This window comes from Phyllostomus hastatus, unplaced genomic scaffold, assembly GCF_019186645.2.
Source record: "Phyllostomus hastatus isolate PE091 unplaced genomic scaffold, TTU_PhHast_1.1 phas_contig_159, whole genome shotgun sequence".
Classification (NCBI taxonomy): domain Eukaryota; kingdom Metazoa; phylum Chordata; class Mammalia; order Chiroptera; family Phyllostomidae; genus Phyllostomus; species Phyllostomus hastatus.
In genome coordinates, this window is record NW_025333640.1 from 16,046,449 (window position 1) to 16,073,173 (window position 26,725).

Genomic DNA, 26,725 nt, shown 5'->3' on the forward strand with positions numbered 1-26,725 from the left:
CTCCCAAAGCTGGGAAAATAAAGAACGCCAAGCATATGGAAACAGGCGCTGCTGCTGCTGCTGTCCAAATGTGAAACGTGGGAGGAGAAAATCGTTTAGAAAAAGAGAGTGAGAGAAAAGAGAAAATCAAGCCCAAACCCCAACAGCTGCAAAGACCGAAGCATATGAAGCTGTTACCTTGGATGAACTCTGATTTCCTGCTCACAGAAGGCAGGGTCCTGTTGAGTCCCAGGATCCTGTCCAGGTGGAAGGCAAACACCTCACTCATGTCCAAAGGCTGCTTGACCAGCCCGCAGGGGCTAGGGCCGCAGCCAGGCACAGAGCCAGCGGCACTCCCCTCGAACATCAGCAAGCGCACTTGGCTGTTTGAGGACACTGGCTGGAAGCCCAACACAGCACCATCGGCCAACAGTCGCATTCTACGGATGTCTTCTTTGCTCAGCCATGAGGGGGCGCTCTCGCTGTAGATCCTGATGTTGCTCTCCCTGGCCTTAGGCAGCTGTAAATCTGAACCCCCAACTCGCACTCCCGGACCCCGTATCAATGTCCAGTGTTCTTCCCCAACGTTGGCCAGATTTCCTCTCTGGACGTACCCAGGCACGTCAGCATCAGCTGCCCTTGCAGCTTCCTGTGGCTGAAGGGATGGTCCCACCAAAGCCTCCTGTCCCGGGGCTGGAGATACCACTGCATACTTCTTCCTGCGCTTCGGTTTCACCGTGCCACGGATATTGGCGGGCTTGCTTCGTCTGGAGCGAAGGGTAATGTACACCACATTGGGCTGCAGTGTGGATCCATTGTCCTGGGACTCTGGAGGGGCCAGGGTACCATCCAAGGGTATCTCAGGGAAGGGTGCCTCGGGGGTGCCTCGGCTCTGATGGGCCCCCCTTTCCGCAGCGGGTCTGTGCTGGAGCGATGCGCGCCCCACCTGGCTCACTAGGAAGCCCAGGTAGATGGCGCAGGCAGTGCCCAGCAGAAGGTTCCTCCGGGTCCTTGGACGGCGGCTGCTCCAGAGTTTACACACCCGCGGGATGCAAAAAGAGCAGATGAACCAGTTTATGAGCTGCCCTGGCTTGTCTGGACAGGTCATTTCTCTGCCGCATCCACATGTTGAACACAGTTTAAAGTCTGCAGTTGTCTCCTGGTGACATGATGCATGGTTTCCTGAATCCAGCTGTCGCCTTTGCGTAGGTGTCTAAGTGGTTTACAGTGGACACAGATGGAAGTAAAGGGTTGGTGATGGGGATGGGAATGTTTGTGACACCCGCCACCACAAACCTTTTAAACTCCCATCAGCCTCCCCGAGGAGCAGTGCGGCTTGTTCCTGGGAATGAATGGAAACAGAGTTAACTGAGTCACAGACTCATGCTAGTTAGGTTCCTCTACAAGAGTAAAGGGGAAAAGTGACTCTTTCCTTTCATAAATGTCACTACTAAATTTTTTTAATGAAGTGTAAAAACCAGAAACAAGATAGACGTATAAACTGATAGTCAGTATAAACTAGTGAGAACAAGCCCCCAAAATCCAAGAATATTGTATAACTTATAACTAGAGTAACTTAATTTGATTCTAAAGGAAAAGCATTAAAATTTGACAAATCCAGTCTCTTCCTTTTTGAAATTCAGAAATAATTAAAAAGAAGTAATAGATTTTTTTAAAAATCTACAGCTATTCCATATTTATTTTTTAAATCCTGCACTAATTAGTTAACTAAATAGCTAGCATTCAAGTTCAGAAATATATTATCTAACACTACAATTTTTCTTCATAATGTTCCATTACTTTATATTAATAGTTATTATGACAAAACGCCATAAATACCTATATAACTTAAAAGCAGTTACATTTATTACCACACACCCACACAGACACAACACACAAATCTGACTGCTTTTTACTCCTTTTCTTTCCACCAAAATCAGCTGAAAGAAATTAAAAGGATCTCTTGCTCTGCTTTTTTCTCATGTTATTAAAAAGAAGAAACCATAAGCAACCTTACTTACACAGCTGGCCCCATGCTTGACTCCAGAAACAATGTAATCCCCGACTCTAATGCAAAGAACTTTTAAAGGCTGAGGCATGTAAGTAGAACATATTTCATGGTCAAGAGTGTTCCTCATTTCAAATATTTCAGCTCGGCTTCAAAAGCTCCCTTGAAAACTACTGATTACAAAGCAAAAAAAAAAAAAAAAAAATTCCAGTTGCTTGCACACTGGTTTGTTATATCCCAATTTTCAGAGAGGTGATTTTTTAATTATTTAAAAAATAAACTTTAATTTTAAATCCTGCAAAAGCAAATGCCGTACAGAGCAGTTTTCATTCAAATAATTTTCCACTTATAGTTAACCCCTGGGTGCCCTCTAGTGTCCTGTTTGGAAACAGACTCAAAAGCGTCAGTCTCAGAGTTGAATTGAGAGTCTTTGCTTAGCCGCAGAATAAATACCTTATAAAATGAGGAATGCTATCACCCCACCCCGCTGTCCATCCCTTAGCTGGGGGTTAAAGCACCAATGTTGATGGGACTACAACTCACCTTACCATCTCAACTGTTTGCAGAAAAACATTTGTCTCCCACCACTTCTGCGGAGGCCTGGAGGTTCAAATAAGATGAGAAAGGGTTAACGCAAATGAGGAAAAAAATAGAACAGTGAGATAAGGGTGCACATAGATAGGGAAAGACTTTTGGAGTGTGCAGTTGAATGGAGCAACAGTTCACCAAAAAAAAAAAAAAAAAAAAAAAGTCATGGATTCTCTCTGATTGGAGGTTTTTTTAAAAACCGGTTAGTAATTGGCTTAGGTAGTTTGCTTGTCCTGGCACAAAGGCAGGGGTGGATGACCTCGGGGCCTCACTAAGGCTTATTCTTTTGGCTTCCGTGGCCAGTAGAATCAGAAGGCAGGAAGGGGATGGTATTGTTTTCCCCCCTACAAAAGAAGTTTGTGATACCAGGGTGTGTGTGAGAGATCAGAGTATGGTATATACAACCCTAAAAATACATTTCACAAAGCAAAGGAGATTAACGAATTGTAATCTATAGAGAAGGAAGGAATAAACTTCCAAGTGATAAAGTGACAAAACTTATAATAAAACTGTTACTTTAACACTCTTAAAACTCAGACCTCTCTTCCCCTGTAAACATTCTGCCACCTGGGGGAAAGAGAAGGTGCAATTCCAATATTGACTGAGCCTAGAAGTACCTGCTGATTTGGGATAAACTTCCTAAGAAGTCAAGCATCAAAGCAATTTTCTTTGTGCTCCAAAACTCTTAAAGCACACTTTCATAAGCACCAACTTATTTTCTAGATAGTAAATGCTAACTTCTTGAAAGGAAACCATGAGAGAGCTGTTTTATTATAACTACCTTACTGTTTTCACATATTGAATATAATAAATGACCTGACCCTTTAAAAATTAAAAGTACACCTTGGCAAAAGCCAGATTTAAAAAGCAGAGGCCTTTGCTAACCGTTTATAAAGCAACTTCTTTAGTGGAAAATGCTTAGGAATTAGATAAGAATTATATGACTTAGTAAATTTGGTTGAATGCCCTTTCACTCCCTCCTCCCCCCCCCCCACCAAATATCTCTTTATTAGAGGAAGAGCAATACATTGCTTCCCCTTACAAACAAGAAAGGGATTAGTGGAGGCTGAAGGCTATAATGTTGAGAGAAGGGACTCCAGAGGGAGAACGCCTGGGTTTGAAGCTTCCCGCCTTCACTGACTAGCTCAAGTCCCTTGTGGCAAGTAATTTGACCTCTCTCATCCTCACTTTCCATCTCTAAGAGAAAACCATTAACACCACTTACCTCATCAGCTTCTCTGGTGATTAAATGAGATAGTGGTGAGGGGGATGACAACCAGGCAATGGGTTTTTATCCTTCTACAAGCCTCTGGACAATCTAGGCAACCAAACTTCTCTATTTCAGCTGTGGATGCTGAAGGGCTCAATGCTCTGCATCCCCGCTGCCTGACCACACACACAGAACCAGGAGAGACACCTGACCCAAGTCATTCTTGGCGTAGGACAGAGTAACCCAAGCAGCAGTGGTTTTCAGCCTCTGGAGAGGAATAAAGATTGGATAAAACTGTCTTGATTCTTTGGCTCCTTCCTAGTGCGGAGCTACAAATTCTCTCTCCTCTCCTCACCTAAGGCATAGTTTGTGTAAAAGAAATAGGCTGCAGAGTACTTTTAAAAGTAGGAAGGCCCTGGTTACTCTAGATTAAATCTGGCACATCAGAAATGCACTGAGATTATAAACAAACACCTTCAAAGAGGTAGAGAGAAACTTGGGGTCCTTGTTTCATTCATATCTAGTAGTTTTGAGACTCAGTTATGTCCCCCACTGCAATTCAGACGTGTGTGGCATATCTGATAAGTTGCTGGGGTGCAGAAACTACACATGCATGTTTTATGAATTGATAGAGAACTAGGATTAAAAAAAGCAGACTGTGTTAATATTACATACCCTGTTCACCCACCCATCCCCACCTCTCCAGCTCTGTAGATTTAAGCCCCGGGAAAGAATATAGGCAAACAGTGGCGGACATATTTACATGTACTGGATTGGCTAAAAAGTTCATAGTTTTTTGCCGTAAAATAAAAGATACATTTTTTATTTTCACTAATAACTTTTTTGATTTGGATATTTTGAGTGTGTCGGCTATCTCCCACGTGGTATCATGTTGATACGTCTTAATTAATATCTCACTCTGGTCTACCCAACTGCGGAGCGAGAAATCTCCAGCATGAAACTTTGCAAACCAACTTTGACACATTTGATCAGTCACAGCTCCTTCTCCATGCACTGCACAAATCATTTTCTTTTTTGCACTTCAGTTGCATGTTTACCTTTCTTGAAATAATAAAGCATAATGTTCCGAGAATGCGTATTTTCTTCTGTCTTTAACATTAAAATGACTACACAAAAAATTCACCAGTTTTGATATGTTCTTTTTTAAATGCACGCTGGTATGACAGCTGTCACAATAAAATCTAACGAAATTGTTTCAAATGAAGTTAAAGACAACCAAGCACTTCTAGAGCCATCATATGGGAAAAAGAGCAAACAAGCTTTTTTGGCCAACCCAGTATTATTCTGTGAAATACGGAGGCGCCAGCAGCGCACTTCGGTTTACAGGCAAGAAAATGTGACACAGGGTCAGGGAGCATCCCACGCTCCCTGCGACTTCCAGGTGTTGTCTATTTTGGAAGCACTGGTGGGCAGCACTGCTGGCATGGACCTCATGGTTGCCATGGAAGCAGCACCGGTAGCAGGAGCAGCAGCAGTGGGCTCAGCAGAGAGTTAGTTACCTTTAAGTAGATGCACAGACAGAAAACATCCAAAGAGAAGCTAGTGTGTGGTAACCGGAAATGCTGGGTTATGGCAAATGAGTGGCGAGCCTTTGCATTCTTGTGACACAGTTGAGTCCTTTTGAGGGGTGATGGAGGTCTTGTTTCATGGAGGACAGACTACTAGGCACAATTTGAGTCACTCCCACTAAAAAAAGTGCTTGGTACCCATAGGCCAGTGATATTCAGGAAAAATGTAGGTTGCACAGCCACTTAATATTTATTAAAGACGCATTAAAGAACCAGTCACTAAAGCTGGGTTCTGCGGGAAGTATACAATGTCTGAAGCACTGCGTGGCTCGGTAATGTCTAGTAAATATTGAATGAAGGAATGACTGAATGAACAAGTGAATGAAAATATCAAGATGATAAAGCGCCATCCCTAGATCAACGGTCCTCACAGTGTGGCCTGGACCAGCAGCATCAGCTTCATTTGGGAATTCGTTAGAAATGCAAATCCTTGAATCCCACCCCAGACCTACCAGATTAGGAACTATTGGAGGAGAGGCTCTGTAATCTGTACTGGAACAAACCCTCCAGGTAATCTGATGCATGCTAAAACTGGAGCACCCTTGCCCTAGGTAAGGAATTCCAAAAAGAATGGGGCAGGCCAGGAAGAAAATAGGAACATGCCAAAAGAGGAAAGATAGAAAAAACTGAAAAGTTGGAGAAAAACTGAAAACATCATTTTCAGTTTACATAAGACTTTTCTGTACCTTTTCCTTCTTATGAGGGTTTCATTTCCTTCTCAACATTTCATCCATTCGTTGGAGAAGACAGAATGTGTTAATCACATACTCTGAGGAGCCAGCTACCCTCACCTCCCCAGCCCTATAGATTCTAGTCCCTTTCTCAAAGCAAGGTCATTGCGTGTAAATATTGGGGAAAGGAGAAATTTGACAGATTACAATTCACGATGCATGGAATAAAACCCAGGAACACTTGTGGCTGGGTATGGAGGGGCTGTCTGAGGAAAATTGCAGGAAGTCAAATCCTCTGTAGGCCATTCCCAGTTCTGCATCCAGAAAGATATCTCTTATAGGAAAATCACACTGTTTTCCAAAAGTCAGTCAGAGAGTTCCCATGGTCACATAATGTGTATCATAAGCAAAAATTATAAGTCAAAAGGATTTGCTAGGAAGCCTGGTATGGGTTTTGAAATTAAAAAGATGGGCAGATATGCCTGTAACATATGGAAGAAAGTTAAAAGTTTTGATAAGAATGAACATGCCATTTCTCTAAATATAACACACCTCATTTATTTTTCCACAGGAAATCACCCATGCTTTGGTTAAGAATGCACATTGTTTTGAAGCTCTTTAGAGAATGAAGACAACCTTGAGCTAATCAATAGTTCAATCGCAACATTCCTTGCTTTATATTTGCAGTAATTTCTTACAATATAGAAATAGCTAAGCAACAAAATAATTTATTACAATAAATCTGCATTTAAATTCAGTCGAGTTGAGGATTTGTAAACAAAATATTCTTACCTCAGCTAGGTGCTTTTGGCAAGTGTTATAGACTGAATGCTTGTGTCCCTTCCAAATTCATATGTTAAAGCTCTAATGGCCAATATATTTGCAGATGAGGCCTTTGGGAAGTAATTAGGTCATGGAGTTGGAGCCCTCATGATGGAATCCGTGGCCTTATAAAAAGAAACAAAAGAGAGCTCGCTTCCTCTCTCCCTGCTCTCTGCCCTGTTAGGATGCCGCAAGGAGACAGCCATCTGCAAGCCAGGGAGAGGGCTGTCGCCAGGACCCCACCCTGTGGGCACTCTGATCTCAGACTTCAGACTATGAGAAATAAATTTTTGTTGTTTAAGACACCAAGATATTTAATTTTGTTGCATTTTCTCATCTGAAAAACCAGGATTACTACATTTAGTTCCCAAGTTTGTTCTAAAAACTAAACTATGTGTTATACAGAAAGCACTTAGCACAGTGCTTGCTTGATACAGGGTAAGAAGGAATGGCTCATTCACTTGCTCTCTTTTTCTTGCAAGGATGACGCTAGTGACTCAGCACTCTCTAAAGAGACCATAAGAAGACACTGATGGATAAACCATAATCAACATATAATTCCAAATTCAAGAAAGTTGTCAGTTGTACTAAGTTACTAAATGCAGCAAACTACTCAGCATTTGCTCACTCTATCTTTCTATACTTAACAAAGGACTTCAAAGATAATCAAGACTACATTCTGTATGCTACTTTGGATTCAACTCTTTGATAGTTTTGCCTTTGATATTTAGTGTTAGTCTACAGTAACCACTGTGAGGCTGTATACGTAGTAGGGTGGGTCCTTGGCAATGTACAGTAGGTCCTTGAATAACATCAGCTCATTCAATGTCATTTCGTTATAACGCTGATGAGACACAGTGGGAACTTAACTCTCCTTGTTACCAGTTAGCCCATGGTAAATTGGTTTCCTTACTCCTTGTTTCACACGAAGTCCAGAACCAATACACGACCTTATATGAGGACTTACTGTAATTAAAATCAGGGGGCATTTATCATACAGAGTTATTAAGCTTCCATCACACACTGAATAGTTTCGTTCTAGGTGATATGATACCTCCAGACTCCTTGAACAAACTCTCCCCAAGCCTCTGGCGATATTATCAGGGCAATAATGATTAAAGGCAATAGTATAGTTGTTTAATATTTGTTTTAATATTCTTGAAAATAGGACCTCATAGGGTTGGTGAGGATTAAATGAATGAATAGAAGCACTTACCATGCCCCCACCCCCCAAAAAGTGAACTTTGTCATTACTAGGACACTGTGGTGGGGAAAAATAGATCTTAGAAACATTCACTTCTTATGGACATAGAGATATTCAGAGTTGCTCATGCCTATTTACATATTGATCAGAGGAACTATCACCTTCTTACTGGATCAATTCATCTAGCCAGTTCTCTTGGCATGCATCTCCCGATTAAGGAGAAGCTCGTGGCATGTTATCTGAGACTGAGGTGTGTGTTGCCATGACTTTAGATGTCTATAGTATTCTTTCATTTTTTTATTAAAAACATTTTTGGAGCAACTACTATGTAACAGGCACTATCAAATTGCTTTGGATGTAGCAGTGAAAAGATATTCAATGATCTAACAGTCAAAAAGTGTATGGCATCTTACCTTTCAGACTGGACTCCCTTCTAAAACCTTCCGCTCTACCAGTCTACACCTTCCTCCCCATCTACCACCCTTAGACCCTGTCCACACCTAACAGATGTGCCAGGTTTCAGATTTCAGGTCTTCCCATTCTGTCTTGTCTCCATATAGTTAAACAGATCAAGCCTACACAAAGCCTCAAGTATGACAGTTCTAATCAGGCCAAATGTGGTGCCTGCCAAGTGATGGTACTAGACTGCTTTGATTAGTTTTATGATTCTTCACTTCAGTTTGATGAATAATTCACCTACCAATCTCTCATGTGTTTCCTACTGAACCAAAGCTTATTTTTACTTATTCTCTCATTGAATCTTGAAGGGGAGAAAGAAAACATTTTCTTTTTAAGTATAAGGGGAAAAATCTAAAGGATTAAAGAAATTTATTTAATTTCAGCTAATGGATAACTTGCCTTCTAAAATATATAAAATTTTAAATAAATGAAAAACATTTAATGGGATGGGTTGGAACTTTGGTAGCTAAAGCTTTTAAATGTTAAGAAGTTTGGTGAATTTAAGTTTATCATTAAACATTCTTTTTACTTTTCTAAGTTTTCCACAGAGAACGTAATTGAACATTAAAATGTACAACTTCTGCTTCAGCAGTACATCAGGCTAGATGCTCTCAAAGGCCTTCTTACTTTGAACCTAGATGCAGGATAAATTTAAGAAAGCATATGATCCACTGTTTACAAGCTCTCTAAAAAGAAAAGATTTCCAAATTTAAAAGGTCCACAAATTAATATCAGTTTATATGAGGTGAATACAAGAAATCACCAAGCAAACAAAGAATAGAAAACAAACACACGAAGAAATTTTAGGATCATCAAAATTCAAATATAAATGTAGTTAGTATACACAGAAAATGTTTAAAAGAAGGCAAAATGAGCATGCAGTAAGAAGGACTTCAGCTCTGGCCAGGTGGCTCTGTTGGTTAGAGTATCATTCTGACATGGCCAGGCTGTGGGTTTGATCCCCAGTGAGGGCACATACAAGAAGCAGCCAATGGGTGCATAAATAAATGGAACAACAAATGGATGTCTCTCTCTCTTTCTTCTTTTTCCTCTCTCTAAAATCAATAATTTTTTTAAAAAAATGACAGAGTACATATTAAAAAACACTCAAATGATTTTTAAAAAATTGTTGAAATTAAAATTCAAGGGATAAAATCCTGGGGGCCTGAACTCAACAGTGTATCATATGTTGAACTAAGCCTACCAAAAATAACTTTAAAAGTTGGGGAAACACACAAATAATCCTTGAAAGGCGCCGGAGAGCCAAGCACAGAGGTATGCTCCATATTCACCTCAGAATGTTCCCGGGGGGCATTTTCCAAATTGTGGTGAGGGTGAAAAATGCCCAGAAAGAAAGCAGCAGCCTCAAAGTTCTGGGGATAAAGAGCTCAGGGATTCCAAAGGAAATGGGATTTGAGGAGCAAAATATTGGAGAGAAAGAAACCTCAGAGAAAGTCCTCAAAAATCTGCATTCAAACTGTCCTCAAATTGCTCCTCAAGTTCTGAGCTGCAAATGTGCAAAGCAAGCCCGAGGAAAATCAGTGAACAGCAGACGGAAGTGTGGAGAGCAGAGCTGGATGTCTGCCTGGGCAGCACTGGAGTGTTAACGATTGTCATTCAAGACAGAGAAAACTTCCTAAACACAGAGAGACCTGGAAGGGGGCGTTCCCCAGGGTTAATGGTCACCCCTGTGAGGAAAGCCAAAACCGAAACAAGGTTGGGGACAACTAAGCTTAAAACCAAGTCGTGACTGGATCACGGTCATTCACTGAAACTCTTTATGTCTAAAAACCTTAACACTTTTTGGAAGACCATCACACAGAACCTTTGGAGTTTACCATCCATAATCTGAAAACCATAAACTGAAAATTATAAAATATGCTAAAAATAACAAAGCCAATGACCAATATATGAAGAGAAAAGGCATGAAATGCAGTGATCCAGAAGACATGCACAGGGCCATCGAGGGGGCAAAAGGGCCCCTTGACCCTGGCCACCTGGAAAAACCCCAACCAGTGCTGCCTGGCCACTTCCTAGGCCTGCGCGTGCCCTGGACTGCACACCGGACTCTTCGATGCTGTGTGAATGGAGCTGCTGGCTCTCGGGTGGCCACTGCCAGTCTCCTTCCTGCACACCCGCACAGCCACTGTCCTCTGTCCCCGAAAACGACCCATGTGGTGAGCTGCCAGTGGTCATCTCCCACAGAAGCAACAGGAAATTTTGTGTGGGAAGAAATTTGGTTGGCATCCCCACAGGTCTATAAAAAAAGACTTGAAAATGTTGTCCCTCTCTCTGACTGGCAAAAATCTTGTTTAGGTCGCCATACCTTAGAAGGCAGGGAAAAGATGGGTAATCATCACGTTATTAACTCTGCGGAGGATCTCTAGCTTTTCCAGGAGACAACCTGAACTTACAAGATTCAGGCATTTTAGAAAATCATTTGTTTACTGTAAAAAAAAAGATTAAAGAAATCATGAAGGAAGGCAAGAAATTTCACCAAGTGTAGTATAGTCTTTGTAGGATCAAGTGACTGTGGAGTCCCATAGTCTCTGTCACATCCACATGACTTTAAAAGTGTAAATGTTTATCCTAAGACTACGTGGTAGTCGAACTGGTGAAAGACCTCAATCCAAAGATTAAAAAAACTCATTAACTCAGAAAGGACATATAAAAAACTTGTCAATAAACACCTTATAGTATACACACTAAAAGTCAAAATAGATACAGCTGAATTTATGACCTGAAAAGTTCAGAAGAAAATATCCAAACCAAAGCACAGACAGTTAAGAAGATGGAAAATAGAAAAAAGAGCATCAGAGACTTATCAGACACAGTAAAAGGTTTAAAAAAGGAGAATGTGACAAAAGCAAAATTTAAAGAAAAAAATGGCCAAGAATTTTTCAGATTCAAGAAATGCTACAAACCCAAAAAGGATTAATACAAGTGTTTTATATAAAGGAAACAATACAAAGCTTGGATAATTGAAGTACAGTTGCATTTTAGTGTCGAATCTTAGAACTGAAAGAGGTCTGAGAGAGAAACTAAAGCATGGATTCTATAGAGGAAGCAGCTGGAGAGCCGTACAGGTAAATGACTTCTGGAAAGTCAGGGCACAGCCAAAATCAGAGTTCGTGAATTCAAAGTAAGTGGTCTTCTTGCTATATATATGACTTTTTCTCTTCATTAATTTTATGTGTCAGCAGCATTATCAAATGATATAGATCATTCTATCATTTCAAAGATAGATTTTCTTCATTAAACTATTTTTGAATCTTTCTTACTGACTTCCATTGCCAAACAGGATGACAATGTAAAAAGGTAATGGTGGGTCAATGAAATGATCAAGATTACTTATTGTTAGTGGTAGAGCAGACACTAAAGTTTAAGTTACTGAACTTCCAATTGCAGAGTGTTTTTCACATTCAGTTGTTTTGTTTTGTTTTGTTTTGTTTTGTTTTGTTTTGTTTTGTTTTCCCATGGCATTTAAGCACTGCACCTAAGACCACAAAACTCCTGGTCTTTCACCTTTATCTTTATCCTTAGCAATTATTATTTTGTGACTCATTCAAAACTTGTTAGTGTTTTTTCACCTGTGTTTAAATACAATGAAATTGTATATATTTAAAGTGTGCAGTGTGATGATTTTATATGAGTATAGATTGTGAAATGATTAACAGGCACACAACTCCTACAGAAGCTAGTGTGACTCAGGCCAGTTTCACCTGTTTCCTTCACCCTGTCGGCCTGAGGATGTGAGATACTAGATAACCACGAAGCCTCATTCTTAGTGTTCAAGGCAGAGCTGAGAGCAGGGAGAAGTTCACATCCTTATCATCGAGGTTAAAGATAAGGCCCAGGCACTCCACGGGGCCAGAGTGGGGGGTTGGGGGGTTGTTAACTAGAGACCAGGAAAATATAGAAATCATGGAAGCAGTCCCCCCTCACTTTGCCCTCAGCCCAGAAACACCACCAGCTTGAGAGAGTGACTTTCAAGCTGGGGCAGTCCAGTTGCTAATCCACTGGGGCTGCTGCTTTCATCGCCAGCCCAAAGGGTCAGTGTAAGTGAAGGCCACTTGAGCTTAAGCTTCTTTAGGTTCATGACACATCCATCTCTGCATAGAGCCTGGGTTCAGAGCTGCCGATTTTGTTGGCAGCCCGCAGTCCCAGAGAGTTGGACAGTCAGGTGCTATGCTGACAGCAAAGCTGAATTCTCTACCTCATAACACAGAAAACTTCTTGCAATTTTCTTCACTCCATTCTCCAAGCTAGAGTTACTTATGACTTCCTTTCTCTCCCTCTGATTTATCTTTTTTTTGTGCACTCATAATTCCCTCAACTTATTGCCAACATTTCACTTATTCTTGGGTATTGTTTTTCATAACTAGTGGAATGCTTTTTTTATTTTTGGTTTTCAGACAACAAAAAAGCCCTGAAAACTCAATTCAAACTTCCACAAAAATGAATGTTAGTGTCAGTCTGACACCCAGGGGTAGAGTGGGCTTCAGTGCCGTTCAGTCACAGCAGGCCACGTCTCTCTGTTGTTCTCCTGCCTGTGCCCTCGTCCAGTGGCTGACCTCATTCTCAGGCTGCCTTTCCTCCTGGTCCCAGGTGGCTTCCCGAAGCATCGGACTCTACATGATCCCTCTTTCATGTCTACGGAGAAAAATTGTAAGCACCTCACAATCACTAAATGAGGTTTCTAAGCTTCCTGCAGAAGCCAATCACCATAGATAAAGGGAAAGTCACATAGGTTTGCACCTTGGTTATATGCTCTCCGCTGAAACAATTACTATGGTAAACGATTTTGAATTGTCTCTGGAGCTGGATGTGATATCAGTCCCATACAAACCCTTAATCTCCCAGCGGCTACACAGGGGAAAACTGCTAGAGTGGTGTCTGGCAAACGAACTAAACATCCATTATAATTGTGATAGATTTCTTTTTCCTATTACTCCCATAAAACCCGCAAAGCCTGGAAGATAGATAGTACTGACTTATCTCTGTATCTAGGTCCTACCCAACACCTGACATATAATCAGTATTCAACAGTCACCTGAATAAATGAACAAATAAAATGCTTGATTTTCCTCAAAAATATATTTGTCACCAACCATTCCTATAATTCTCAAATCACATTATAGTTGCAATAATATTTGCACAATATCTTATTGTTTAATGCCACCCTGCATGGTTATAATTTTTACCCATTGCTTCCCTGGGTCTTTCACTTGATTTCAACACGTTACCGATTATTTTTAGAACTGCTATTAACACAGACTTCAATTGCTATGCTGTTTTCCCCTTGAGCAGTGAAGCAGTTGCCATGGAAACAGAATTCAATACCTCTCTCTAGAGCCTCACATCAATGCAATTTGATGAGAGGGACTAACATACAACCTCCCACCTCTATTTTAGAAGTCTGGAGATCTATTATCTCAAAAGATGCAAGTCATTACTGGGGTAAGTCATACTTGATGAAATACGGGTTTGATAGCTTGTCCAAGAAGATGTATCAGAGCTCTCGCCTAGAAGTAATTCTTTAATCAGACTTGAGAAAGTTTTGAATGAATGAATTGACTAATGATTCCAAGTCACAAGTTAGATTTTATTTAAAGGTGGGAGGAAGGATCATTTTAAATGCTACCACTAATTCAGGACAAAGTCACAGACTTACAGGCTTTTACAGAGAACCAGGCATGGTGATTAGGTGGGGAGATGCATCCTTCCCCCCAGTTCCAACTACACAAAGAGTGAGATTTAAAATCTACTCCAGGTGCACTGATGGAGAAGGCAGGAGTAGGTTCCCAGGCATCTCCAGGTAAGGCAGCTCCTGTTAACCAAGGGCGATTCTCTGGACAAGGCTGTAATTCTAAGCCTTAGGTGCTATACTCTTAGCATCTGGGTGAAGGATATAGTGGCTATGTGAGGAGCTGTGTGAGGAACCAACAGCATCATCTACATATGAGTAGACATGATTCATCACCAGGTGCTAAAGTCTCAGCTGGAACAAATTTTCATAGTGTAAAACCAACCTTTGACCTTGTTAGCACTCCAGAATCTTTTATTTGATAGTTTGATGTGCTGTGATGGAATTTTCTACCTTGTCACATGAGCTGTTTGCACAGAATCTATCTCTGTGGGTATACCTCTGAGGGTGATCTGGGTTAACCCAAAGATATGGTCTGGAATACACCAGGATGGGGTAGATACAAGTGAAAAGGGAACAGTGGGGGACAGATTGCAATACTAAAGCCAACTGTATCAACAGGTACCTAAAGCATAGGGACCTATACAAAGCTGGTAGTGGGTAGATGAGTCATAGCCAAGTAATCATAAAGGTATTGAAACTGAGACACAAGCAGATAACAATGAGCTTGTGGATAAGAAACAAAGCCAAAAGTTACTTGTACAAACTAGAATAATGACAATAGACTAAGATCAGTACCAGAAAAAGAAAAAGAAAAAGAAAAAGAAAAAGAAAAAGAAAAAGAAAAAGAAAAAGAAGAGGTGGAAGATGAGGCTAGACTACAAGGCAACACCCTGATTTTTGTTGTGGGATCTTTTTCTTAGTGCAATGGTTTTAAACTGGACAAGCAAAAGGTTTGCTTTTGGCTGTGTTTTGTTTTTAATGATCTGCTTGTTTGGTTTACAATCCTAGCTCTACCAAATGATATTTTAAAGATGACCGTCATTGTACCTGTTCTTGGTCTATGCCTTCTCCATCTCTGAAGAAGACGGGAGATTATCCACACACTAGATCAAGACAGATTTTCCCAAGTGCCCTAGTCACCACAGTTTTGTTCTCTGCTGTGTTAATCCTTGCCCTCATCTTAGCCCCATTCCAGCTGTTTGTTTCCAAGGAACATTAAGTTCTCATTAGTAATTTTCTAGGATAGGAGCAGGTCAATATTATGAATGGAGTTTGTTCTACATACCAGCAAGTTTGGAAATACTTTTTGTCAAGACATGCACAGACTTCCTAACACTGAATACCTCTGCAAAAATGCCCGGCCACACTTGGCCCATTTCTGCCTAGGACTCAGGCACATTCAAGGTTGCCAGATTCTCTGCAGGGTACTAGTTGGGGCTGTTTTCTTGCCTTCTCATTAGGCTCATTTCCAGGTGGCTGGGAATAGATAATTTTCACTCAGTCTGTTCTGGACAGAATTTGTGATCTGCTTCTACTCAATCTGACTCTTATGTTTCAGCCTGGTGTATTACTTAAACCCTGCCCTCCAAGCCTGTACCCATTCATTCACTATGTTCCTTCTTGCTTCCTCACCCATCCTTCTTTTCACAACCCTACAATACCCCCCTCTGTCACTCCGTTATAGAATGGCTAGAAATGCTGAACTGGATTGAGGGAGTGTCATAAAAAGTGTCAGAGGGGAGCTCCTAGCAGGACAAAGGCCTTGTGGGCCAAGGTAGAGACTTTGGTTTTTAATCCTAGGAAAATGGAGAGTCAGCTGAAGACTGAACATGGTCTAAAAATGATATAAAAATGTCAATCCTGTTGTTATGTTAGTAATAGACTCACTGGGGGGTAAAGAGTGAAAGCAGGAAAACCCTTCATGGGACATCAAAATAGTTCAGACTGCGATAGTGGAAGCTTCATCCAGGATGGCTGCAAGAGACGTGGTCAGATGAGGTCAGAGTCAGGTATTTGTTTCTGTTTTTGTTTTTTTAATTGAGGGAAAAGGGTTTCTTGACAGATTTGACATGGGATATGCCAGAAAGAATGAAGTCAAGGCTGATTCTAAGAGTTTTTGTCTGAGCAATTATTTAAACACTTACATACTGTTTCAGGAAACCATTATTGTGCCAGGCATTATTCTAGGTACTTTGCCAGTTGTGACTCATTTCTTTATAACAATGCTCTGAGATGGATGTTATTAGAATCCAGATTTTACAGATGAGTCACTGGCGTGGATTGCTTAAATGACATGTGCAAGGTCCCAGTGAATGTTGTTACCATTAACTGACCTTGCACATGGATCAATGTAGGGATGGAGTTGATTTGGAGCAGAGTTGGGTGCTTACATTTTTACTTTTTAATGGCTAGAAACTACTAACTCCCCACCTGCCCAGACTTACTCAAGTACCGGCTTTTCTTTCAGCCAGTATTAGCCTATATGGTATACCCTCGGCAGGGAAGGAAGGCACTTCCTTTACCCTCAAGGTTCTTTCTGCTGGTCTAATAATTAAATCCACATGAGACTGACTAACAAGACAACGTAACCAAATTTAATCACATACATATGTATGGGAGCCCCTCATACATGGGAGAGTCAGAGACTTCCTATATATAGAAGTTCTGGGGCAGAAAGGTGAAATAAGATATATGTGGCATTGTGAGCCTTGGGGCTGCAGAAGGGAGGAAGGTCCTTCACAGGACAATGTGAGAAAATGTTTAGTAATTTGAAGCTTGCTCTGCCCTGTAGATAGGTCATAAAGCATTGTTCGTGGTAATAACTCTTTTTATAGGCAAGGCCTGAACGTTAAGGAAGGGGTAAAAGTTTCTCATGAGCTTCCAGGGTCTCAGTCCCACTTACCTCAACATAATTTGCAGACCTCAGAGGCACATCTTGGGGTGGCTTGTTCTGGACCCTTACAACTTCTTACCTACAGGGGTTATACCAAGTGCTCAAGGATGCCACCTGGCCTCCCACAGCTTGCTATTCTCCTGCAAACAGCAGGAAGATGTTAAATGTTTACCAGTCCTTCCGGGAAAAAATAAAAAGTAGTACTTGATGAGTATTTGGGGATTTCTGCGGTGCACATATTCCTACCACAGCCAATTTCAAACAACGTGATTTTTTTGACTATGGAGTTTGAGGAGATGCATACCTACAATCCACCCTCAGCTGTAGTATACCACTAACTGGAACCTTTATAATAATTCTGAAGTGCCAGTGAACATCTAGCAGTGGTACTTCATGGCTCCCAAATGAGAAGGAGAATTTATGGTTGGAGATGTAGCCCAAGCAGTTGGGCAAAATAATTTAGACTGGAACTAGAGATTGAAATATAGATAATAAAACAAAAATAGACAATAAGTCCAAAGATATGGGTTAACAAAGGGGCTATATAACTACAGGAGAGTGAAATGTTTGAAATAGTGATTCTTGGTTGATGGCACAAGGGTCCAGTGCAGAGAAGACTAGGACACAAACCTGAAAAGACTTCAAAGTCAGGTCAGCTCATCAAAAGTCTCAGGAGTAGGCACAGGAAGAAATCCAGTCCGTGGAGGAAAGAGGCATCAGCAAACTCCAATAGCTGGCAATAGCAGAGACAGTCAAGCCTAGTGTTTTACTAAATGACTGCTTCCCCAAACCTTATGCTTCAAATCTCTAGGAGTTATTTTTAAAAATATTTCTGATGCTATGTGTCTGGGTTGGGTCAAGGAAATACGTGCTTCTTAAAAAGTCCATAAGTGATTTACATATAATGCCACGTTTGGGTGTCTGGTAAATATCAAAGTCAGAAAGTCAGGATTTCCAGGAGTCCCAAGAGCAAATAAAAGCCAGCTAATTATGAGATTAAAATTTAAGGCCAGAGCAGTAATGCCGGAAAGGAATAGGACAAAGTTAATACAGCAGCCAAATAAATACATAGGTCAGAACAGATGCTGGGACACCAAGGATACATTAGGCATCCTTAAGCAAAAGTTCATAAAGGGTTCAATACCCATTTTCAAGAACTTGACAGTGGGAGGGAAGAGAAAATTTTATTCAGGGGAATAGCATAATTATTTTACTTGCACAGTTGGGTAGAAGATGAGTGCAAAGAAACATGACTGGAAGAATACTAAGAAGGCAAATCAAGCAAAGGATGATGAAGGCATGAGCAATGACTGTGACAGTAGGGATGGAATAATGAGGTTGGTTTGGGAGAAATTTTAGAGTTAGAACTGACATTGCATGTATGATCAGACATGTGGAGAAGGAGGGACGGGCAGAAATTGAGGATAATTCCCACATTACTACATATGGAGAAGAAGGAATGGGGAGAAATTAAAGAGGATTCCTTCATACCCAGCTAGGGTGATTCAGTAAAACGTGTGTCCTTCAGTGAAATAGGCATCTAAGGGAAAAAACAAGGAGATGAGAAAATACATATTCATCAGGACTCTTGATTGCAAATTTGAGAAAATAACTCAATTGGTTTGGGGGGAAAAAAGGCTTTTCTTGCTGCATGAAATCTAAGAAAAGATTAAACTAATGATGGTGTAGTGGACGATGGCAGCTACAGTACTGTCTTCTTAGAATGTATTTTAATATCCCTCCTAGTAGCAATTTTTATGTTTTGAGTGCAGTTATGTCTAGCATATGAGCTGGGTCTGGCCAACCAGAGAGCCTATGCATTTGACCAGCATGATTAGATCAGAGGTAGAGAGCAGACCTGAGCTATGCCAATCGGGAGCTTTTATGAGACTTTTCCATTAAAGCCAGCAGAGACTTTTCCCCTAGAGCTTTGTCTTCGTTGTCACTGTTTAAGAAGGATGAAAGGCTGAAACAGCTTGCAACCCCCTTCCGCAGCCCTCTAGAAAAATCTAACTGCATGAAGCCCAATTGAGACCAAGTTAAAACTGAGACAAGCAGAGACGACAGATGGATAAAAAGAGTGACCCAGCAGTTCTGGAGTGGCAGTTCCAGACATTAATAGAGGACTAGTTGATACAGCTATTTCTTTGATCATATTAGCTTCTTCAATATTCTTCCTAACCATTTCAGGAAATAAACTTCATTTCCCCCCTTAGGCCAATTAGCAATAGATCTCTGTAATACAAAAATATAAGATTCTTCATTAATACCTGCTGAAAGTCTAGAGATATAACTGGACCTTGGTAAAAACTCAATCCAGGGACTGGAATATCACCAGAATCTAGTCCTCCACTTATCTTTTTACCTGAATACTTGTTTTATTCTCTCACCACAGATGAATTCCTTTTACTCAGCTGGAAATGTGACTACCGATGACTTCCTGGTTTTATATCTCCATAGGTTCTATATTTGAACTTAGTTCTATATTTTTACACTTGGAAGCACAGAGATGAACTCCATGCTTTTCACTCTTTGTGCTTCCAAGTTCAAAACGCTAAGGAAGGCTTCTAATCAACCCACCTTGTGTCATATAACAGATCAATCTATTGTGAGCTGGGTTTTGAAGTGTAATTGGTTGAGCTTGGGCCAAGGTAACATCCCGAACTAATCAAACAAGGCCAGCAGGGTGGACTCATGTGAGAAAATAAAGTTAGAGGAAGGAGAGAAGTAGTTCCAGGGAGAATAGAAGTTTTATTCCCAGAAGAAGGGCAAATGTGACTATAGGTACCCCTTACTGGAAGGATAATGTTTTAAACATGTTGGATTTGAGACCCTGTGACAGGCCACAAGAGGCCAAGGAAATGCAGCCAGTTAAAATTATTACCAGTCTGTAAGAGATGATCGGTGCACATAGTTGATTCTCATGAAACACGACATCTCGGACTATAAACTTGACATTTAAACTGTAAATTGTATATAATTTTACCCCAAGATTACCTACAACTCTAGTTTTCTAAATAATTTTGCTACTAAACACTTTAAAATGTTTGTCCTATAGTAGAGTAGACATCGTGAAGTAAAACAAGAGAAAGGGTTGTGAATCACAGAGGCAGGACCTCAGGAACAAAAAATCCCAATCTAGCTTTCCCCCTCATTGGGCAGGAGATGAGACCATGGCTAGCAGAGCCTAAGGACCCCAAGGTTTTTGCTCTGAGCAACCGAAATAATGGGGTTGCCACTGACGAAGAAGGGGAAGATTATAAATTAGTCATGTTTGGGGTAAACTGGAGTTTTCTCTCAGACAGGTAAGTGAAGATAGCAAGTAATCTGTTAGAAATGTGGGACTGGATTTCGAAAGCGCAATCTGTCGCCAGTATTAGGAGGTCCACGGTTACAGTGGTGTAGGCCCTTATAGTTGGTGTTCGTTCCTTTTTGTATTGCAAGTGCCTGACTTAAGCTTCGATTGCCTAGGCATCCACCTCAAAGAGACATCCACTTCCTACATGGCTATCTCAAATAGACATAAAATAAACATATCTCAAATAAAGAGCCAGGCCAACTCCCCACCCTAAGGCCCTTTGCTTTAGAGGTCTTGGTTGATTTCAATACTGACCATTTATACCACATTTTTTCTTCTCTACCAGCACTTTAAATTTCCTGCTCTAATGTTTTATATTCACCAGTGCAGAGTGAGGCCTCATTACCCTATGTCCCACCCTTGGCCCCAATAAAAGCAGAACCCCAGGCTCAGTTCTTTCTTTCTCCTGTGACTTTACAGTGTAGCCCCACTTGCGCCACATAATTTCCAGAACCTGTAAGTAATAAACTTTTCCCCCCAAAGTTTCCTGATGGTTATCGCTGAGGGTAGCCTGTAGTCCTCATAGGAAGCACAGGACGGGTCCAGCGACAGTGATGGATATCAATAGTCTGAGACCCAGTAAGAACACTCTCCAAGCAGACTGATGAAGGAGCCCCAGAACATAGGAGGAAAACAAGGAGAATGTAGTGTTCTGAAAAGCATGTGAATGGAAAACATGAGAAAAACAACTGTGGCAGATGCTGCTCAAGGGTTGCATAAATAATGACAGAAGATTAATCATTGAATTTAGCATAATTGGTAATCTTGACAGTTTCCATGGAGTGATGGAAGCAAAAGATGAGAGTTCTACCTTAGTCATAAATCCCAATAGGAAAGACAGAAATTAAATTGGGCACTGTTTTGGAAACTAGAAGATGCATAAGACATCTTAGGACGCTGCATCATTCATCTTCATAGTGTCCAGTTAGCCAAACCCCATTCCCCATGCACAGCAACACTACCTGAGTGAGATAATTAGCAGATGGGGCATTGAGAGATTGAGAGCCTGGGTATTAAATAAAGCTAGTGTTTAAATGGACAGATCAGGCTAAACTAAATCAAAGCCAATGCTTTTCCTTTATACCAGCAGGTGGGGCAAAGGACCAAATCTACTAAAGACAAAATTAAAGGAACTGCATTTGTTCTCATATTGGATTTGTTGCCTGTGTTAAGTTTTTGACCTTCACTGGGTCAAATATTCCCTACCATTTTTTTCAGCTTTATTGAGGTATAAGTGATTTTACACACACACACACACACACACACACACACACACACACATATACACACCATATATATATAAATGATTACCACAATCAAGCTAATTAACACATCCATCGCCTCACATGGTTACTTTGTGTGTGTATGAAGAGAATACTTAAGAACTACTCCTTTAGCAAATTCAAATAGGCAGCACAGTATTGTTAATCATAGTCGCCGTGCTATACATTCCATCGCCAGAACTTCCTTATCTTATAACCGGAAGTCTGTACCCTGGGACAACATCTCCCATGTCCCCCAGCCCTCCTCATCCTTGGCGACCACCCTTCTACACTCTGCTCCTATGAGTCTGACTTTTTGCAATTCCACATGTAAGTGAGATCATGCAGGTGTTTTTGCTTCTGTGACCAGCTTATTTTAGCCAAAAGTCCTTCAAGTTTATCCATGTTGTCTCCAATAGCAGGATTTTTTCTTTTTTATGGATGTATAATATTCCATTAAAGTATATAATAATCTTTCATTATATATCATTTTCTCCTTTATTCTTTCATCTGTCAAGAGACACTTAGACTATTCCCCTACCCTGGCTATGCTGCAATGAACACAGGAAGCAGGTATATTTTTGAGACATTGATTTCATTTCCTTTAGCTATCCACCCAGAAATAGGATTGCTGGATCCATTATAAATTTTCATTAATAAACTTCCCATGTCAGATCAATAGCCTATGACTGACAACTTTTTCAAACATGTATGGTCTTTTTCTTGTGATTATTTGGCAACTGTAAAGCTGCCTCTTTCTAGTAATTTTGGTCCATGAAATTGAGTAACCTTGAAGTGAGATCCTTAAGGGAGAAATCAGTATGTTAAGTTTGAAAAAGAGACATCCACTCAAAAAATATAAGGATCATGGGAATAGAGTCAAAATAGGAAGACTCAATAGTCAGAAACAAGGAAGTCAAGATGTAATTGACTGGCAGTGGATTAAGCTGAATTAAGAATTTAGTTACATAGACACATTACAGTTTCTCATCTGCTTCAAATACTTGCTTTCCTGTCCAATTAAGATCTCTTTAATGAGATCAGAATGAGGTTCACATCTCATAATAGTTTGGAAAGTATATTGTTAATAACCCAAGCACTGAAATCAGATTTTGAGAGATTTTGGCTTGAGAACTAGCACTACCATGTATCAGTCGTGTGAATGTGAGCAAGTTACTCTTTGAACCTTGCTTTGTAACCTCACCCATAAAATGAAGATAAGATTAGCATTAACTTACCAAATTGTTCTAGGAAATGAGCAAGACAATGCAGATAAGGGTCTCTGTGCAGTGAATGCCCAAAGTAAATGCTCGGTAATTATTAGTTGCTATTGTACACCACCTAGAAGGCTTCCCTTTAGAGCCTTATCAGTATCTTTCTTTCCTCAGTTATTTCCCACTCCACCTAGTAACCTCACTAGATCTCATCAAGGATACTTCTCATCAGTGCCCTCAGTGACCTTGCTCTTCTGTCCTTCCACCAGAGGTATTATGTTGACTCTCATCCGTGAATTCATTGGCTAGAAATACTGTTGAAGAAAAATCACGTGGCCATGTCAACAGGTAAAGTAGGAGAGGCCCTATGTATTCCCCAGAGAGCATTTTAATGGTTACTTAAGCCATAGAATATCTGGCTAAGATTGGACTCAAGAGATGTACATTTTTTTAATGAGTAAGATCAAGTAAAAAGTTTAAATGTGACGCCCTGAGAAGTTTTTTGGTTTCTGATCATGGAGACTTTAAAACAGCTGGACAGGCCGTTCCTTTGTTCTTGGAAAAACAACAGATGCACCCTTTAAGTACACACACTTGCAGCAAGATCTTCGTTCTTGACAAAACTGTGAGGCCCCGCAGACTGAAGGTAAGTCTTCAGAGCTAGGTCTCTGAGAATATTGACTTCATTTCTTCATTAGTTGAACTATTTGCCTCTTTGTTCCTGTTTTACTTGTTTTCAGTTTTGAAGATTGCTTTCGGAAAACGAGACATGAAGACAGGCAGCTTTGCGGAAAGACTGAGCATGAACAGGATTGCTTCAAGGCCCAGAAGACATCATGGTGAAGAGAGACTTCCTCTGCGGTTCTCACAGAACTCAGCAGTGCTCTGCCCGCCACTTTGGGAAATGCAGCTATGGGACCATGAGCATGATGCCCCATGCCCATCAGTCACAGCAGCAGTGGGTTCTTCCTCAGGCAACTTCAAGGGTAGTGGTGCACGTGGATGCTGAGGTCCTGTAAACACAGGCAGGGGGCACTGTGATTCAGGCTCCAAGAAAAGAGCTCTAATTTTATACAGACAGACTGGTGCATGGTCTGCAAATTAGAGGACTTCTTCCAATCTTTTTATATTATAAATTAAAAATATGTGATACAAACTCTTTAGGTGTCTTGGCCAAGATTATTCAGGGCAAGTGGCTTATGCATCAATATTTTGAACTATATAGTAAGTTATAATGATATAGACTAGAAAAGGAAAATTTTGCTTGCAGTAAGAATACCTTCCTTATCATTTATCAACCCAAAATCAGAACTTCAGATAAAGCCAAGTACAGATTTATCAGAAGACAGTATTTCTCACAAATACGAGGGCTGCTGTAAAACGCTGTAACAGCCCAACTCCTGGAGTGACTACTTATTTCTTACTAAGACATCATCCTCTCTAAAATTATAGACTATCAGAAGATCTCTTTGAGCTTATTTCAGTAATAATAAAACATCCCGCTCTTGGCGGAAGGAGTCAGGTCATGTGACAGAGAAAAGCAGCCTGATTTATACTCCGTGTGCCGAGCTCCAGGCAGCAGGTTTCTGGACGTAACAGTTGACATCTTAATTTTCTGTCCAAGAAAACAGAACCAGAGGTCCGTTTCACAGTCTCGAACCAATATTGACCCTTTCACACACAACCCGATTTTGCTTTCAGCCCATCAAGCACTGCTTCCTTCACACTGCCTCTTACTCCGGTCTTTTGCAATGTCCTGTAACAACTCTCTTTTCCTTTCTGTGCTGAAACATCCCACAGTTCCTTTGATATTTGAATATTTAAATGAGTCAGTGAACCTTACTTAGTTTGTCTACATTTTCGTCCATGGTGGTTTTAGGCTGATTGGGCTAGGAAAAGATCATGTCTTATATTTTAAGTGCCCCTTTAAGCACACTTAATTATGTGTATTACATTTTGTCCCATAAGCAGAAGTAACAAACTAATCTAATTACAAACCAGAGGATGTTTATAGCATAAACGTTTCCATGCTACAAAGTTCTTGAGGCCAAAGAGAAAAAAACTCTTTAAAATGAAAAAAATCAGAGTTGCTTTTCTTTCACTTTACTAAGACTCAGGCTATACAGCTTATAATATAACAGTGATCAAAAGGAGGGCTTTTTTTCTGGCTGGTGTGACTCTGGACTGAGCACCAGCGAACCAAAGGGTCACCGGTTTGATTTCCAGTCAAGGCACACGCCTGGGTTGAGGGCCAGGTCCCTGGTAGAGGGCTCATGAGAGACAGCCACACATTGATGTTTCTCTTCCTTTCTTTCTCCCTCCCTTCCCCTCTCTAAAAATAAATAAATAAGATCTTTTTTTTTAAGGAGGGCTTTTTTTTCTCTTTAGTAATATGACCCAGAAGTAATATAACAATGAGACCCTGTCTTGAAATATTTATGAAGCTCCAAATCCTCCTTCCAGGACCTCATTGTTTTCTGTTTCACAGAGAAGCAGGAAAGAAATCAGAAAAGAACATGCACAAGCTCCCACCACCACATCTTCCCCGCTTCCTGCAACTGCACTGGTGTATTATGGATGACCTCTCTGCATCTCACAAGGGCTGTTCTCTCTGCTGTTGCCCTAGATCCCATCTGTTTGCACCCACACAAGGATATCCATCCAGTAATTCTCTTTCTTCTTGCTGGTAGTTTCTTCTCCCTGGTAGTCAGCATCCAAGACAGCCCATGCTGACCCTCAGCTCTGGGAGCCAGGCTGCTGGGTTATCCCTTCTCACACTGAATCAGGGGTGAACTGTGTGACCAACAGAATATTGCAGAAGTGATGGTGTGTGATCTCAGATGTTAAGTCATAAAAGATAGGGACACTTCAACTTTCCACTCTGGGGAAAGACACACTATGTCACGAGAACACTCAAGCAGTCCTCTGAGGAGGCCTGTATGAAGAGGAACTGAAGTCTCTACCAGCAGCTCCAGCCAACCTGTCAGCCATGAGAGTCAGCCACCGCGGATGCGCAGCCAGCAGGCCAAGCGCATCCTTCCTTCAGATGACTGGAGCCTCAGCCCACCTTCCGAGAGACTCTGAGAACCCTACCCCGGTTGCTCCCAAATTATTGACCTATAGAAACTGAGAGAAAGAATAAATGTTTAGTGTTCTTTAAGCCACTACATTTTAGGATCATTTGTTATGCAGCACTAGATAACTAACACATCTCCTGCGATCTAAATACGTCATTTCCTCAGAGGAAAAGCCCTAGTCCTCTTATGTCTCACAAGACCCCTCACACCCCCTTCATTATCTATGACTTCTCTAGCTTCGTCTTCTGCCACCCTCCTTTGCCACCCCAGTTCCAGCTGTCATGACCTCGTCACCACTCGTCACATGTGCTTCAGGGCCTCTGCGCTCGTGCCATCCCTCCCTCCTCCCCCACCTCTCTCAGACCTTCACTCAAACAACTCCCTCTCCCAGGGAGGACTTGCTGATCACCCTTCCAAAAACGCAGCTTCCCTACATACGGCACCCCACACACACATTCTCCCTTTTTCCTCCCTCCTTTATTTTTTCCTTAGCCCATGTTATATTTCGTATACCACATATATTATTATCTAGCTTATTTTACTAGCTGTGTGCTGAGTTGGTGCAGAAGTTTTTGTCCATTTTTAATATTCTACAACAGTGTCTAGTACATAGCTCATACTCCACAAACATTTGGCAAATGAATACACAAATCTTAAGGATAACAGTACCTTTAATAGTACCAGTTAACAGTACCTTTAAAAATGCCTCAAATGTAGACCTTTTATGGATCATTCCCACTT

At 41.0% G+C, this 26,725-nt stretch overlaps 1 protein-coding gene across 6 annotated transcripts in view; it reads right to left on the reverse strand.

The window, feature by feature from the left end:
- GASK1B (golgi associated kinase 1B) overlaps positions 1 to 26,725 on the reverse strand; it is a 115,609-nt gene that overhangs the window by 43,727 nt on the left and 45,157 nt on the right. Inside the window, exons 1-3 of one of the 6 annotated variants that reach the window (XM_045831111.1) lie at positions 2,531 to 2,666; positions 2,001 to 2,160; positions 178 to 1,192 (exon numbers count right to left, since the gene is read on the reverse strand). In XM_045831111.1, the coding sequence (XP_045687067.1) occupies positions 178 to 1,192; positions 2,001 to 2,117 (1,132 nt within the window). In that variant the 5' untranslated portion in view covers positions 2,118 to 2,160; positions 2,531 to 2,666. Of the gene's footprint in view, positions 1 to 177; positions 1,322 to 1,996; positions 2,161 to 2,530; positions 2,667 to 26,725 lie in introns of those variants that run through there. The other 5 variants (XM_045831113.1, XM_045831115.1, XM_045831116.1 and 2 more) reach the window with 5 other exon arrangements.